Source organism: Borostomias antarcticus (assembly GCF_949987555.1).
Source record: "Borostomias antarcticus genome assembly, chromosome: 1".
In the NCBI taxonomy this organism is placed as follows: Eukaryota; Metazoa; Chordata; class Actinopteri; order Stomiiformes; family Stomiidae; genus Borostomias; species Borostomias antarcticus.
In genome coordinates, this window is record NC_140234.1 from 44,682,608 (window position 1) to 44,699,940 (window position 17,333).

Genomic DNA, 17,333 nt, shown 5'->3' on the forward strand with positions numbered 1-17,333 from the left:
TCATACTGTATTATGGGAGCTATAACGTGAGGGAATGGATGAAGGACATAAAATAAACTGATTATAAGGACTATATATTGGAACATTTGGACTAAATTAGATTATGAATAGAGAATATTCAAAAAGAAAAGGGCAGGAGTGCTGGGAAGTTCAGACAGGTGTGATGAAGGAGCTATTTGGTCGGGAACACAAACTGAGCTGGGGAGCCTCCCCAAGCCTATAGCAGCATATCTCTATAAAGGCTTTTTAACTTTGTGCCAGTTACTTTTTTTGAAGAGAGAATATTATTATTTGAAGTGTCTATGCTTGTTTGGGTCATGATTCCTGTTATTCTTATTTAAAAATGTATACTATAGTATCCAGTAAGATAGGCTACAATACTCGTAAATCACCTGTTTGATTGGTTTAATGTGAAGTGAACAGTGTTACAGTGTAGCCCTATTCATATCGTTTTTTCAAAAGCTTCTGGATCTGCCAATTACACTTTGAACGCAGCTCTGGATTTCGACCTCCAAAACGTAGCTCCGGCCGTATCGATCCACCTCCGGGTTCGAGCTTCGTTTTGGACGTGGTAGTGTAATTGGTAGGCGCAAATGTAGGTCTTTTTCGGGAAAGACTCCGAAAAACGCAGTAGTGTAATCAGGGTCTAAGTGTGTGTGTGTGGGTTGCGGGGGGTACTCACCGGTGGCCAGTAGAATGAGGAGAGCTACAGCGATCACACTCATTAACAGGAACAAGACCACCAGGCTCACTTCTAGGCCAGAGAACTTCCTCTTCCCCATCTTAAACACACACACACACACAGTGCGTGCACAGGCAGACAAATAGACATACACACACACGCACAAACAGATAAACATGCACAAGCAAACACACACACAGAAACACACACACACACACAGAAACGGATACAGACAGAAACACACAGTATTTACTGAGGTGACAATAGGATAGTCATTAACATCCTCCAAATGACAAGTTCACACAAGGCATGGTTTTACAATCGTTCCCTAATTAGAGCCTTTGGCAACACACACACAAACAAACAGACAAACAAACATGCGTTCTCTCCTCTGATACAAACACCCTTGAACTGAAATAAGTCACTGAGAAAAAAAATGAATCTTGTGTGAGAGAGAGAGAGAGAGAGAGTGGGAGAGAGACAGGGAGAGAGAGAGTGAGAGAGAGACAGGGAGAGAGAGAGATGCTAAGTGATCACAGTTCTTGCCAGAGCAGCCCTAGCCATTATAAAAACACACGTCATCTAGCTCAAGCCATTAGGCCCGAGTCCCACACACACTGGCGGAGGCACAGACAAGGTGAGTGTGTGTGTGTTTGCGTGTGCATGTGTTTGTTTGTGTGTGTGCGTGTTTGTGTGCGTGCGTGTGAGTAGCAAAGCCAGCTTGTTTAATGTGGTGTGAAGAGCAAGCGAGGGCACACAGCACGAGCAGACGGCCGGCGAACGAGCACACAGCCTCATACGTCTGCAATCAATTATACACCCTCCATAACTACTAAACACATATCATATATAATGGCACAAAACACATTCAGGCAAAACACACACATAAATCAAACTCTATAAAACAAACTTAGTGTTATCCCGCCTCCGGTGCATTCATGCCGAACAATCTGATTTCAGGGTAGGGTAATTAAAAAATAAAAAATGTTTCACACCACTCTATATCTTCTCCACTAATGTCTAGCCAACAGCAGTAACTCTACCTAGACTACTAATAACACACAGTATATGATGCTCTCATCCAGCAGCTTTGTCTGCAGTGTAGCCCCCTAACTATGTGTAAGTCTATATGTATGTATGTATGTATGTATGTTTATATGTATGTCTTTATGCATGTTTGTATGTATGTCTGTATGTATGTCTGTACATATGTACATCTGCCACCTCGCAATCATCTTGAGAGCCCGGCACTGTATGAAGTTAATATGTGGCAGGTGTATTGCTCAGGGCCCAAGGAAGTGCAGTGTCACATGTGAAGTTGTTTGGATCAGAGGTTCTGCAAATTTTTTTGCCTGTTTCAGCCCGTTCGGAACAGGCCCACGACCCAGCGGCCACTAGGACCCAAGCACCACGGGTCTTGGCTACAACACAGAGGACTTTTTTTATATTTAAGTACATAGTGGATGAGTGTCTAGTTTACGTTGTGAAGCTTGCCATTCTTTCTTACTAATCAGCCCGGAATCGTCACATGTGATTACAGTGGGCCACTGCACTATATACAGTAGTTAGGTCAACTGATTTACATTAAGCAGGGCACACACAAGCTAAGCTAGCTAACTACCGATAGCCTGTTCCGACATCAACTGAATCTCTTTAGATTAACAGATTCTGCCAATTACCTAATGAGTTCTCTGCAACCATTTGCAAATACAATTGTATAAACTGTCATAACAGCCAGATATGGCCAGACGTTGTATAGAAACTTCACCATGAAGTTAGGCTATGTTCAGTGGTCGTAAATCATTTCCATATTAAGCCCGGTAGACCCGAATGCTTTCGTCAATGTCATCATACTATAATGGCACAAATCTCTGTATATATGTATGTGTGCGTGTGTCTGTGCGTGCATGTATGTATGTATGTATCAGAGGAGGCTCGTCCGTTGAGGTAGAGGAGGACAGTCCTCAGTTTTTGGAGAAAAGAGAGGGATTAAAATATAAATATATGCATTTATTTATTTATTTAGAATGAATATTTAGTATTATCTCATACATCAGGTTTTCCCTATGGATAAAAAACTATTATTGAAATTCTAAAGCTCCAACAGTGACATCTATAACATGGAGCTGGAGGACCCATATATATCTCTGGAAGGGAGGAATTCCTCCCTTGGGCGTGTCCCTTAGGGGTCTATCAATGTAATGCAATTTTTTCATGCTAATTTGTGATTGGCCAAAATGCTGAAAAATTACCGCAAGGGAGGACAGTACTCTGAACAGGATTTAATGATTAACATTTTGTTAGTCCAATCACATTCCAGATTCCAGATTTACCACAGTGAAGGCTGATTGAGTCGGTATTGATGTCTGTGTTTCTCTTCCCTGTGCCATTGGAGACTTTTTGTGTGTACGTAGCTCCATAATATAATACATCCGAAGGTATTATGGGACATATTATACATCAAACTGTTCATCTATTTGTCTTTAGTCTAGCCATCTAAATATCTAAGCTGACATAAATACTTTTTGAGCTAGTGCCGTCTGAACACGACAGTTCCACTGGCTGGCTATAGCCGGTAACGTTAGCTATGATGTGCACGTCAGGCTACGGCATAGGCAGGCATGCAGATTGGCTGGAGGCGCAAACTGTCGGCAACTTGTCCAAAACATTTCTATAGACTGGGTCGCAACACCGGATCGGAGAAGTGCACTTAACAGCCTGGCTCCCGCTTGCGTGAGAATTGATCGCTTTGCGGTGCTTATTCCTCATCCAGTGATGGATGGGTGGATGGAAAACTTTCAACTGAATGTTCATATTGTTCTGATAACTGTAGGCTATAGCAACATAAGAGTGGCAGCTTTGACAGCAACCCAAATGAGCTTATCCCATAGCTGTACCATTGCTAGCTAGCCATGAGCAAACTGTTGGATACTGCATTTGCTGTGCAACGTATTCCATTGTCCAGTTGTCAAATCTATTTGCCAACAAACTGTTAGAGAGCCAGCACACCTCCATCCATCCATCCATCCATCCATCTTCATCCGCTTATCCGGGGTCGGGTCGCGGAGGCAGCAGCTCCAGCAGGGGGCCCCAGACATCCCTTTCCCTAGCAGCATCAACCAGCTCTGCCTGGGGAATCTTTAGCCGCTCACAGGCCAGTGCGGAGATGTAGTCCCGCCACCTAGTCCTGGGTCTACCCCGCGGCCTCCTCCCAGCCGGACACGCCTGGAACACCTCCCTAGGGAGGCGCCCAGGAGGCCTCCTCACTAGAGGTCCGAACCACCTCAACTGGCTCCTTTCGACGCAAAGGAGCAGCGGCTCTACTCCGAGTCTCTCCCGGATGACTGAACTTCTCACCCGATCTCTCAGGGAGACCCCAGCCACCCTCCGGAGAAAACTCATTTCGGCCGCTTGTACAGATGTGGGAACATAAGAATGTAACTTGACCCGCGGTATTCTAACAGGCGCTTTACGGCATTCCGCACCACCGCTCGCCTGCCCATAGGGGCGCAGTAATACTACTCATTGACCCATTGCTGTAGCTCATCTCGCACATTAGATGAGCCTACCGTTCTCAAACTCCTTGTTCTCTGTCTGGTTGTAATTTAATTATTACGAACAAAGCCTATCTATTTATAGTTTCTATCTCTGTAACTGTCGCCGGGTCTATATCTGTTAACTGTCGGGACAAGTAGAAGTTTAATACATTAGGCTGAGTGTTCTCATATGGAACATGGCATCAGGACGAGTAAGATGGCTAACGGAGATGACCAGAGATGTGTTTGAAATGGTTCACTCACTCCCTATTCCCTATTACCATGGATGTATTGAGTGCGACTCATAGTGAACTACATGGGGAATGATTTAACATTTTTGGGACACATGGAATGTAACTGCGTAAGATATTCATGACTCAAACAAGCAGACGCGCCGATCACTGATGGCAGCAGGTTGAAATATCAGGTAGTATTCAGGTTCCATGTTTAGTTGAATGATAAATCCCATATAAATGGTTGGAATTCTAATGATGTGCAAGTGTGATTTTTGTCAACTTTAGTGCTGTCTGCTAATAGCAGGCTGTGAAGCTGCACGATAAGACCGTGATAGCAAGTTAGCTCACGACAGCAGCTTCCATAATATTAACGGTAGCTGTCGGTGGATAAAAAGCAGATAGCTAACTTTACAACGATGATTCCTGTAGCTCTTTTGATTTTGATGCTATTAGTTCAACTTCTGTTTCTCGGGCAGGAACGGAGACGAACTCGCATTAGCAGCAAAGCAGCTAGAGGAATGATCTTAACATTAGCTAACTGCTTTAGCAGCTACCGTCTTCTTCACTTCTCCTTCGGTAAAACATGACACCGTTGTGTTGTGGTATTGTGGAGGGCTTAGGCAGAAGCAGGAAGAGAAACCACTTTTGCCCCATATAAGTAAAATAATGGTCTCATAAGCATTTTTCGATTGTAAAATTGTGTTCACTTGTTTTAGTTTGCAAACATATGCAATTTTCTGAGCATTCCCAGCTTTGTATGTAGTTTTAATGTGAAAGATACATCTTGAATGCAGTCAAGACAAATTATTTTGCCTCTTAACTTTTGTCAAACCCCCTGGTTCCAGTCAATTGGATTATAGGCTATAGGCTACTTTCGTTTACAATGACGTTACCTTATGAACACAAATAGCTTAACCTATAGGCCTACATAAAAACAATAGCCTAAAACCATGTTTATTTACAATGTATTTTCTTTCATTGATAGCATGCCAATAGTTAGGGTGAGGAACGACGCGCGGTCTCTTTAGCCCTGAGACCATCAGGCAGGCAGCTCAGGAGGTCGTTGAAGGCTATATATATTATTATGATATTATGTCTAATAATAAATTCGTTGAAAGTACACAGGCTGATCAACTATACGGAATTGGACCGAGGAGTGTTCTCATATGGAACTAGGCTGCACACGCCCGCCCGCGACAAGAGCTGAATTGTAGTCAGCTTTCCCCGCTGCGCACAGGACGCGTGCGTCCCCCGCTGATCCGAGCGAGAACGCAGGCGGAATGTCGCTCCCCGTCTGAAACGGCCTTGACTCCTGGAATCCCAAGGTCTTTCATATTGAAATTCTCTTGATGGTCTGGGAAGTTGGGAGACGTCTTAACATCAGTCGTGAGCCTTGACAGTAGGCTACCAGCCTGCGCTGCGCTCAGCACAAAGTTGGATGAATGGATGGACTTATTGGAATCCTGGAAAATGTTGATTGCGCTCTAAAATCATGAAAGCATAAATGTAAAAATGCAGCAACAGAAAAAGTCTAGATGAGATGGTGGTTTAAATGAATGGCAACACATAAATTGAGACATAAATTGAGACTGGTGATAATGCTTATAATCTACAGTAGGGCCTACCTCTGGCTGAGTTCATGGTTACAGCCATTCATCTCTTACACATGGGCCTATACAATACTTGCACAATCTACTTTGGACGTTAAATCCATCCATCAATCAAACTAGCGAATTCAATGGCCGGTCATGGCAAAGCACCCGCTAACGCAGGCTACCCCCCTCCCCACGATCCAGGGCTAGGAAACCGGTTCATCCAGTTTATTTGAATATAAAAGAATTGGGGGGGGGGGGGTTACAATAGTCTAGTCCAGGTTCGCTGGCGAGTGACGAGCTAGTCAGATGGCGCATGCATGTGTGGACATTGTAGGCCGATTCTGTAAAACCTAAAGAATAAAAGTAGGCTACGTTCAACATTCATTGGAGTGGTCCAGTTGGATAGGCTAGTCTAATCTTAATAAATTGAGGACCTGTATTTTCAGTGTTTGCTGGTAGCGAATTACCATGTGCACAGACAGACAGGGAGGAAATCTATTTGTTTCATTGTTTCATTGTTTGTGCTCTGTATGCACAAGATAGTTAATTTTCGGATATAATTGGCAGTAGGGCGGGAAAAAACCCTATCAAAGGCCAAGATTAGAAGGGATTTGAAGATGTAATTGGTCATTTTAAATGGGCCTACTTTATCTTTTGATGCCTATTTGAACGGACTGCATCGATCAATGCAATGACTCTCCATGTTTTTCAGTTTTACCCTTTTCATCAATAAAACATAATTTTTACAACCATGTCTCATTGATTGGGAAGGCATTTAGAGCTGCCGGTCTATTAGCCTACATTCGGACTCAGAGGAGGACATAACTGTTTATTGAGAAACAATTGCAGGCTGGGCTATATAAAGAAATACCACAATGCATGTAGTCTAGATATATTACATTATGGTTAGGCTATAGCCTACACTTTATGGTAGACTGCCCTCTCGCTCGCTAAGCAGGCTACATTGTGGCTGTTTTGTTCATCGCAGAAGCCTATAGCCTAGGCTACACATTAAAAACATGTTTTTTTTTATATAGGCCTAGAAGGAATCAGAATATGTGGAAATTTAATTTTAGCCTATTTTAATACAATTCAAATTCTGCTTAGAGGGAATTATTTTCAACGGACATTATCACCTGAGCATAATTAATAATTATCTAAGTTAATATAGGCCTATGAGAACGCAACGCTTTTTACGATAGGCTAGGCCTATGCGTCTTGTGATTGTACTGTAGCCTAGGCTACAACTTAAGGCTTGGCCCTATTGAATTCCTTTTATAGCCTAGGCTACTCATTATTACCGAATTATCTAGTTGATATATGAATAAAACAATAAGCCGTTTTAATGGCTATGGGCTACTAGTTGTAGCTATACACGAGTTGATGCGCTCTGCTCTTACGCACGGTTGAGGCGGCAGCTCAAATACACTTCACACATATCCTCTGCTATAGCCTCTCACAGACAGCTAGGTGCACTTCATGCATTGGTAGACAGTTCTGTTCTTGCTGCAGCTTGTCTTCACCATGCAGGTATTTTGGTGGGGGTATTCTTCTGTCGACACTGCGAGGGGCACCGCCGGTGGCTTGGACGCCAGAGTGCGCAGCTCTTCAGCCAACTGGAGATGTCGCGTCTGGGGAGGCTCTGCGTCTCTCCACCAGTCCCCAGCGAGTCCAAGCTCCCCAAATGAATAATGCTTATTTATAATAGCCCACGTAGCGCGAAACTGTGCATATAATAGGCTGTAGCCAGCGCGAAACTGCGCATTCCCTATAGCCGTTCATGGAACGGCTGGCGGCCGGTCTAAATAAATAAAAACATACACGATATTTTCTTATTTGAATGATCTTGAATATATATATATTCAAGATCATTCAAATAACAAAATATTGTGTATATTGTGCATGTGAACGCACTCACTGTCAAACCTGCCGCTATCTATGCACAAGATAGTTAATGTCCGGATATGATTGGCAATGAGTGATCTTTACTCATGGCGACTATGTCAATTTTGTATGGATCCACAAGTCGATCAAGCTTATTTTTTCTTTGTATCGTGCTGAAGCCATATAGCCTACTGCGCTCAGACTTGGCTACATTAGCTGGTGCCCCGTCTTCAAATTTACTTCCGGGGTTTACGAGTAGCCTACCAGTTGAATGCGTTCCAGAAACAAAACGCAAAACCCCCACGTTCACCACATCTTTACTAACAAATATATTTACAATACTGTTATTTTGCGCATTTGACATAACAGCCACCATGTCTTGACCCGACGTCAGTTACCGAGATAGATAGGCTACTGTAGGCCTAGATATAGGTGTTCGTAATAATTAAATTACATCCAGATGGAGAAAACATGTGTTTGAGAACAAGGTAATAATAACAATTAAACGTTATTTGTATAGCACCTTTCATACAGATAAATTCAGCTCAAAGTGCTTTACAACAGAGCATTTAAATTAAAGAATGTGAAACTTAATGATGCTTCATTCGTAGACTATAGGAGAAAAACACTGAGCCCAGCCTGCTAAATCTACTCAAAGACGCCACCTGGCGGTGGTGCATCACTAAAACGAAATAACACCCGTCTGAAATCCCACGAGATTTCCAACGGGATTTCCCTGCCAAATACCGCAGGTGAAATGCTGCAGCATGTGACATTTCTAACTTCCCACATCTGTATCCGTGATCTCGTTCTTTCGGTCATGACCCATCCTTCATGACCATAGGTGAGAGTGGGGACGAAGATAGACCGGTAGATCGAGAGCTTTGCCTTTTGGCTCAGCTCTCTTTTCGTCACAACAGTGCGGTAAAGCGACTGCAGAACCGCACCAGCTGCTCCGATTCTCCGGCCAAACTCCCTCTCCAGCACACCTCAGTGCATAGGCGATTTTACCCTCTGAGAGTAGGGGGGGCAACATTTTGACGTGAGAAAAAAAAAACAGTTCTGCCGTCTCGTCCCATCTATTTACAAAGAATACCAGTTGTGAACAGTATGCTAATAAGAAATCCGTATGACAATTAAATATGTACAACGCATCAAACTTCATCTAGACACCACGAGCATGTCAATATGACTTTATGACCGAGCACTAGGCCATACCCAACATCACAACATCAAACTGCAACTGCCTGCTGGTGCTGGCTTCCTCGCCGATGGTGATGTTGCTAGTGCTAGCTCCGATAGTAAATTGTTTTTATAGCTCTTTTTGCCATTGTGAGCAGGTTGGCTAGTTGTAGCTTGTTGAGCACTGAGCAGTACAGTCAGATCTAATTTTTTTCGACGGACGAGTTGTGCCATTAGTGGATTATGAATATATTTTAAAGGTAGCCTAGTTTAATGCTCGTTTTTGACAACCTGGACCTTATTTACGACATATTATAAGAAGTTTGACTCACCGAGATCACTTTGGTGTAGTTCGGAGGCCTGTAGAAGAAATTTAAAATCCAGCGCGAGCCAGTGTCCAGGAATTTACATCCAAACACCTTAAACCTTTGTCCTTGTAATTCGTCACCTCCCCCCAAGTATTCATCAAGCCCCCTTTGTAATTGTAAACACCCCCCTCTGCCTAGCTCTTCCTCATCTCTTTGTTTAAGTCAAAAGGGCCACACCTTCGTCTTCAGACCTTTGTTTTCTTTGTTTGTCACATGTCTATACTTTTGGCCACGCCTGCCATTTCACATGACGTGCAATGAGTTAGCCAATCACATCCTAGAAGGACTCTACCTGTGTTTTGACTGTATATAAGCCAGAGCGAAGAGGCTGAATTCACTTCGCTGACTGAACCACCCTTGTTGCGTTTGTCAGGAAGTCCTTGCGCTCGTAATGTTTTCCACAATAAACCAGACTCAACCTTTTGAACGTATCTTGGTAAATCTTTTGACTAGACCAGTCTAAAATACTATCACAGTTTGGCGACTTGAGGACGGGATCGACTGCCGTGAGGTTCGCCGGGGTGAAAGCGAGGGACGCAGACGTGCGGAGCGGTAGCCGCTTTGGGAAGCTTCTCTCGTTGCGTCTATGCGCATTGGTTTTGGAGAAGCCCCGCCGTTGGTTTCACCCGGCTAAGCTCACGGTACGTTGAAAAACAATCTTTTTATGCTTGTTATTTGCCTTGATTTGGTTCAATTTGTGTTGGATTGTTGTGTTAAAACAGAAACCCCAGCGTGGGTAAACCCCAGCGTGGGTATTTTTAGTACGTATGAGTTAAAGTAATTATCTAAGGAAGTTGTGAACAGCAATACATATTTATATCGTATTGTCCTTTGACTTCGTCCTTGTTTCGTTACGAGGGTATAAGCAGTGTTCAGAACAGGCTTCCCTTTTGGCCGGTCGCGGATGAGATTAAAACCGCAGAGAAGTAGCTACAGGGAGTGATTGGTGTTTCCAATCCGCGTTTCTTGGAGAAACGTTTTCCCATTTGATCCCGGGTGGTTTGGTAGACCTAACGAGAAGTTAGCTTTGATCAAATTGGTAAACCTAACGAGCGTTAGCTTTGACCAAGGGCTGTACAGTATTTGGTAGGATCTAGACGGACGGTCTAGCCTTGACCGAGTAGGGGTGCAGTTCGAGCGTGTTAGTCGTATGTTAGTCATTTTTGGTCGTCTTTTGGTCGTCTTTTGGTCGTTCTTTGTTTTTGCGTCCCCGTGTGAGTTTGCTGTCTTCTTTCTTGTATGTGCACGGGATTGTTGTCTGCTGTGTTACTGTTTGAACTTCAGCTCTGTCTTGTATGTGTTGTTTAAGCGCTATATAAAAATAAGCGTTTGTCCCTTTGTTCCTGGGTGACTTGGTAAACCTAACGAGCGTTAGTTTTGACCAAGTGGCTGTACATATTTGGTAGGATCTAGACATCCGGTTTAGCCTGGACCAAATTGCTAGTGCAGCCGAGCATGCTTGTTGTAAACGTGGGCCTTTGTTTCGTCTTGTGTCTTATATGTTCACTGTTGGAGCCTCGGCTCTTGATTGTATGTTTGTTATGCGCGCCATGGATCCAAGTAAAGTATTGTTAGTATTTTTGTACACTTTTTAGACTGTTAAAATTCTGCTAGATTCCAGTAGGCTAGCTGGTTGCCTAGGAGACGCAGGAAAACAACTGTCCCGGTGATCGCCATTGAGCCAGAGGAGAACAAAGGACTTCGCTGACTGGGTGAGTACTAAGCGAATTAATGTGTCTTAATGTGTGTTTCTTTCGAAATTGTATTCTTTCCCGCCGTGAGTTAACCATAAGGTTTCCTTTCATTGCTGTTTTGGGGTTTTAGGCTGCGTCGTGGTTATTAGGGATTTGTTTCTTTAAATTTCCCCGCGCACGGCCAAAGACCACATCCGGGTCATACATGCAACATTTTGGGAACACCACTAGGTGTCCCTGTAAGACCGGCTACTAACATATGCGGGCTCAGCTAGAGGGTTAAGGGAAAAGCCTGTTGGGAGAGTAGCACGAGAGAGTTTGTTTTTTTAGGTCAGGAAGGAAAGATAAGGAGATTCAGCAAACAGTCTCTCCACCATTTCCCCAGCAGAATAACTCTGATTTAAAATTATATTTTCCCCCCTCGACTTGTTGCGCCATGATCACAACCCTTAACAATGCCCCCGCCATTAGCCACGCCCCTTCTCTCTACGGGTTAAGCGCGCCCCTTTCTACGAGGTATTCGTCCGAACAGGTCAGGAAGGAAGAGCCTCCGATTTGGGGTCGAGCGCCACCTGCTGGAGTTCCCTTGAACAACCCACTAGGGAAATTGTAACTAGCCAAGATAGAGATATATATATATATAATTTTTAAGGTAAATAAACAGGATGAAATAGATGTAGAGCCTTTGAGTTTTAAGTTATTGTTAATGTTTCTGAGATGATCTTTTAGGTATTGGTGGGAACTCAAAAGTCTGACAGGGTTTTGAATAGGGGTTTTGATTCAGGAGTTTGTTTCAATAGTCAATGAATGGCCATAAGCTGTTCGTTTTATGCATTCTACTGTATGAATTTCATTCATATAATGATGATGTGTTTTTTGAGGAGTTGGCTTTAGGCCTCCCCTCTGCTATTGAACCCAGTCTGTGTTTGAGTCTTATTTTTCAGGGGCTATGGACCCTGGGCGGCAGGTCTTTGAGGAGCCTGGATCATGCCTTCCTGGGGACTGCTTGGGACCTGCTGTTTGTCTGTTTAATTGTTTGTTTTGTCTCTCTTTCTGATATGTAGTTTAAGACATAAGGTTTGTGCATAATAGTGGGGGGAATAGATAAGGGTTGCCAGTGTCTTAATCTGAATGCAGCATCTCATAACCCAATTATATATATTTTTTAAATGGTTATGTTAAATATCTCATGTTTATAGTTTGAGGCACATTCATCGGGCCTGAGTGTTTTTTTCTGAGTGGTTTTTTACAGACAACTGTCGTTCCGGGAGTGATGGGTGAATGCCGAACCAGGAGACGGGCACAGGACCGGAGGGGGAGATGGAGGTTACTGGCCTGTTTCCCTACAGATGGGCGATCTGGGGTTCGTGAGATACAAGGCCAACGCCATGTCACCAACTCACTGTGAGCGACAGATAAGTATGAAACAGAGAAGAGACCATTTTGTCAGAAGCAGTGCCCAAATACTCTGTCCTCAAATGCAGAAGAGGGAGGGTTTAGATATACAAATTTTAGCTATACAAATGAAGCTTTGATGGAGTTTTTTGATTAGTTAATTGTAAATGAAGCCAGTTCATTTTAGTGTCATTTTCTTTGCCCCATCTCTATTTTTATCCTGACTTCAGGAAATTTTTGCTTTCACCCTTAGGGGGTGTTGTTTTGTTGAGACGAGAATATGGTTATTTTATTTTCATAAAATCGCGAGAGAAATTCTAGAGCCAAATCCAATTGCCTTGATCATGACTGGGGACTGGGCGTGTTGAAGTCATTCTAACACTGCCCCTGATGTCACTGTAGGGGTACTGCAGACTGGCTCTAAAATGACACTTGAACAGACACCCTGTTTAAGCTTTCCTGACTGAATAACAACATTTTTTCCCCAAAGCAGGAGCTTGCGCTTAACCATGTTTCTGAGAATCTCCAACAGACTTCGAATAACCGTTCCTGACCAAAGAGGGAAACAGGGAGACCAGACCAGAGGACTCTCCTTTTGCTCTTCTGTTTTGTCTCTCTCATCTGTGGATCCACAGACGGAGCACTTCATCAGCCTGTGCTGGGGGAGCGGGAGCGCCGAGATGAGCCCTCCAGCAGCACGACCCGGGCCGGCCCTACGTGGAGCAGTACAGGGATGGACCGGGTTCAATTCAAGAGCCTGTACGTGCTGCTGGCGCCCTGGCTGTGTGGTGTCCCACCGCACCTTCACCCTGCTGAACCAGGACAGGGACTCCCTCCTCACCCTCCGAGAGCTCGCTACAAAAGCTGCGGCTGTTTCTGCTTCCTCCCCTGTGCTTTCTATACTCTCTGTACCATCCACAGACCCTGACAAGATTCCTCCACTGTCCCTGGCAGACATTTCTGACCTACAAGCATCTGCTCCACCTGCGGAGAAAAAGAAATGGAGGAATAAGTGCACATTCCACCACCAAGCTAACCTGTATCTAGGGCCTAATGACAAACCTGTACTACCTCGTTCATGTTTTCATTGTGCTTTCAAACTAGCCCACGGGCCAGATCATGTTTCAAAAAACAGGGGTGGCGGAGGATGTTAACAGATGTCTCCAACAGAGTGAGGACCGCCATTTCCTGAGGCTAAGGAGGGGTTCCTGCATCACATCTCTCCTGGGGATTGGGTCCTGGTCCACGACCACAGACGAAGGAGCTGAAATCGCCGAGGTGGCTCGGGCCGTACCAGGTTCTACTCACCACGCAGACAGCTATCTGAGAGGACTTCGTGGATCCATGCAAGCCATTGCCGACGGGTCCAAGCAGCAGAGGACGGTCCACCAGGGGATCGCCAAGGATGCAGCTGAACCAGAAAGCTCAGAGGCCAAAGCCATGAGCTGCCACAACTGTCCTCTCCTCTGACGAGGAATCGGAGGAAAAATGACCTTGCTGGTCACCTCCTTCTCATGATCGTTATGATGGCAACATGGAGAAACTCACAAGATGCACCACACACGCACACACACCTGCACACACTAACATTGAACATAACTGATTCAATCAACGCGACATTGAAGTTGCGATCTAGAAGAGAAGACGCCTTGCATTCCCCAAATGACATTCTATTGCCCAAAAGAGAAGTGTCACCTAAATGACTGTTGGATACACTGTGAACAAGAGTGACCTTGACAGCCACCGCCACACTCTCCTCTCCTCTGATGAGCAATCGGAGACTGACCTTGCCGGTCACCTCCTTCTTGTGGTTGTGGTATGACAACACACACCTGCACACACTGGAACCTACATTAAACATTCAGAGACGCACACATGGAAGCTATGTTCCATAGGACATCACATGCGATTATTCACAAGAGTGAATGAACTTTGAAATAATCTGAAAAATATCATATTTGTTTACAAGAGTTACAATGGTTGAACATGAGTTGATAAATAAGTTTGGGTTTTTCCTCTAAATTGACCAAGAGGTTTTTTGCCTTTCTTACACTGGTAACCATTTATTTTTTTTGCCTTGTTAAATCAAGTTTTTTGGTGAATGGTTGTCCACTCTTAGACTATAAATAGTATATAATCATGTCATTTTTTTATCTTGTTTCCTGTCAAATTTCTGAAACAAGGGGTTTTGGTGCTTGATTTTGCACGTGGAAAGAAAATAATAAAAAAAAAAAAAAACTTTTTTTTTTTTTTTTTTTTTTTGCTCCACCTAGTGGAGAGATTATTTCCTTTCCACATGTATAGCATAGCTGACTGTTTACACTGTGTTTGGATTTTATATTTTATTTTTGTGTACCTGTTCAGGCACAAATGGGGGATTGTCCAGGAATTTACATCCAAACACCTTAAACCTTTGTCCTTGTACTTCGTCACCTCCCCCCAAGTATTCATCAAGCCCCCTGCAAACCCTAGTTTCAGTCTTCCCTTTGTAATTGAAAACACCTCAACTCTCCCCCCTTTGTAATTGTAAACACCCCCCTCTGCCTAGCTCTTCCTCATCTCTTTGTTTAAGTCAAAAGGGCCACACCTTCGTCTTCAGACCTTTGTTTTCTTTGTTTGTCACATGTCTATACTTTTGGCCACGCCTGCCATTTCACATGACGTGCAATGAGTTAGCCAATCACATCCTAGAAGGACTCTACCTGTGTTTTGACTGTATATAAGCCAGAGCGAAGAGGCTGAATTCACTTCGCTGACTGAACCACCCTTGTTGCGTTTGTCAGGAAGTCCTTGCGCTCGTAATGTTTTCCACAATAAACCAGACTCAACCTTTTGAACGTATCTTGGTAAATCTTTTGACTAGACCAGTCTAAAATACTATCACACCAGTATATCCATGTAATGACGGTGGACGGGGCAACGAGAATGCAGTTTCTCAAAATCTATTTTCGTCCGCTAAACGGTTGTTTTCATCAATCAGATTGGATGAATCGACAGTTGAGATTCCTCAACGCGAGGCATTGTAGTGGTTTTCAAATACGGGGTCTTTAGCCTCTGTAATATGATCTTTACACGCCTTTCCCCACTTGCTCCAGCACGCATGCGCACAGGCCAGCGCGCAGACTGGCTATTCTCCGGCTCACATTCTCTGCGCTACGATCGGATTGTTGCTGACGAATGACGACGACAATATTCTCGGCACCAACAACGATCGTAGCGCAGAGAATGTTAAATTTAGAAAGTTTTTTTTTTTTAAGAATCTGAGCAGAGTGCTGTCCAATCAGGGGGGGCACTTGCCCCCCCTGCCCCCCCTATAAAATCGCCAATGCCTCAGTGTCCCCTAATCAAAAACATTTTTCATATATCACCTAACCTCTCCAGCACCTCAACAATATCAATTATTTTCTCTCTTTAGAGAAGAGTACAATCCATTACAACAACTATTGCTTACAATGTTTTATTGTTGTTTTGTAATATTGTATCATATGATGATATCATGTAGTTAAAAAAAAGTGTTATTACATTTTTCATATGCTAAAATTGACTGTAAATCCACATTTTAAAGCTGATATTTTTAATAATAACTGACTGAGGGAAAGTGCCCCCCGGCGCCCATGGGCGGTTCACCTCTCTTCCTCCTGTCCTCAGTTTTTTGAGTCACCAGCCGCCACTGGTGTGTATGTATGTATGTATGTATGTATGTATGTATGTATGTATGTATGTATGTATGTATGTATGAATTATATTACCACCGGGCACTGTACGCTGGGCTCTGTACTAGTTAACTAAAAGTATAAAGACTTTTGATACTGTATACACACTTCCATGTAGCCTACTGTAGCAGTCTAACCTGGACTGATCTTGGCACACACACACATATAGCCTACTATCATTGACATGTGGGGTTAAAGTCTTACAATGGGAACATGAGATATTGCTGCAGGCATTCTTCAAAAACATACACTTGTGAGGATCATATAACGTGTGTAAGCTTCTTGTCTATATTGGTGTAGATGGCAGACAGTTGAGTTTGAGTTCATTCTAGTCAAACCATTGGTCCAATCAAAGGTTGTTAGATGTTGGATTTTGTATATATAACCCACAAATAACCAATAGCTACTTTGTTTAACAAAAAATGACACCTCTCTGTATACAGGTTCATAAGTGATCAATCTGAAAATATTCACCAATCTGAAATGATAGCAGCTGTCTTACCTTTCTTCTCCAGGTTGTACTCCTTGGTCAAAGTGCTTCTTGTCCACGTCAGATCATACCATTGAGCCCAGTGACAGGTTCTCAGCTCTTGTGCACAGTCCACGTGTGATAGCGAGCGTGGAAGTGAGAGGATGATAAAAATATGTTTTACTGTCCAAAGCAGGAGCACATCTTCATGTGTTCATAGGAAAGAAGGAGTGTGTCTTCTGGGGATTGTAATATGTGGGAGGGAGAGGTGAGATAATGTTTATGTGGGAGACAGAGTGTGTGTGTGTGTGTGTGTGTGTGTGTGTGTGTGTGTGTGTGTGTGTGTGTGTGTGTGTGTGTGTGTGTGTGTGAGTGTGTGTGTGTACGTTTGTGTGTATTTATAGCCCCACAGTTCAAGCCCACAGACTATAAAACGTGAGATAGCATCTACACCAACACAACAGGGGCCTGATGTACTCATTATAAGAAATTCTGCTATCTCCGTATAATTCCACTGTGCTTATGAGTATGTGTGTGTGAGAGAGAGAGAGAGAGAGAATTAAAGAGACAGACACCTTG

At 43.6% G+C, this 17,333-nt stretch overlaps 1 protein-coding gene across 2 annotated transcripts in view; it reads right to left on the reverse strand.

Annotated features, from left to right (window-relative positions):
• The window catches only part of si (sucrase-isomaltase), a 105,957-nt gene extending 88,976 nt beyond the window's left edge, over nt 1–16,981 (reverse strand). For both annotated transcript variants that reach the window (XM_084442477.1, XM_084442478.1), the window contains exons 1-2: nt 16,788–16,981; nt 683–782 (exon numbers count right to left, since the gene is read on the reverse strand). In XM_084442477.1, the coding sequence (XP_084298603.1) occupies nt 683–782 (100 nt within the window). In that variant the 5' untranslated portion in view covers nt 16,788–16,981. The remainder of the gene's footprint in view (nt 1–682; nt 783–16,787) is intronic.
• Nucleotides 16,982–17,333: the final 352 nt, after the last annotated feature.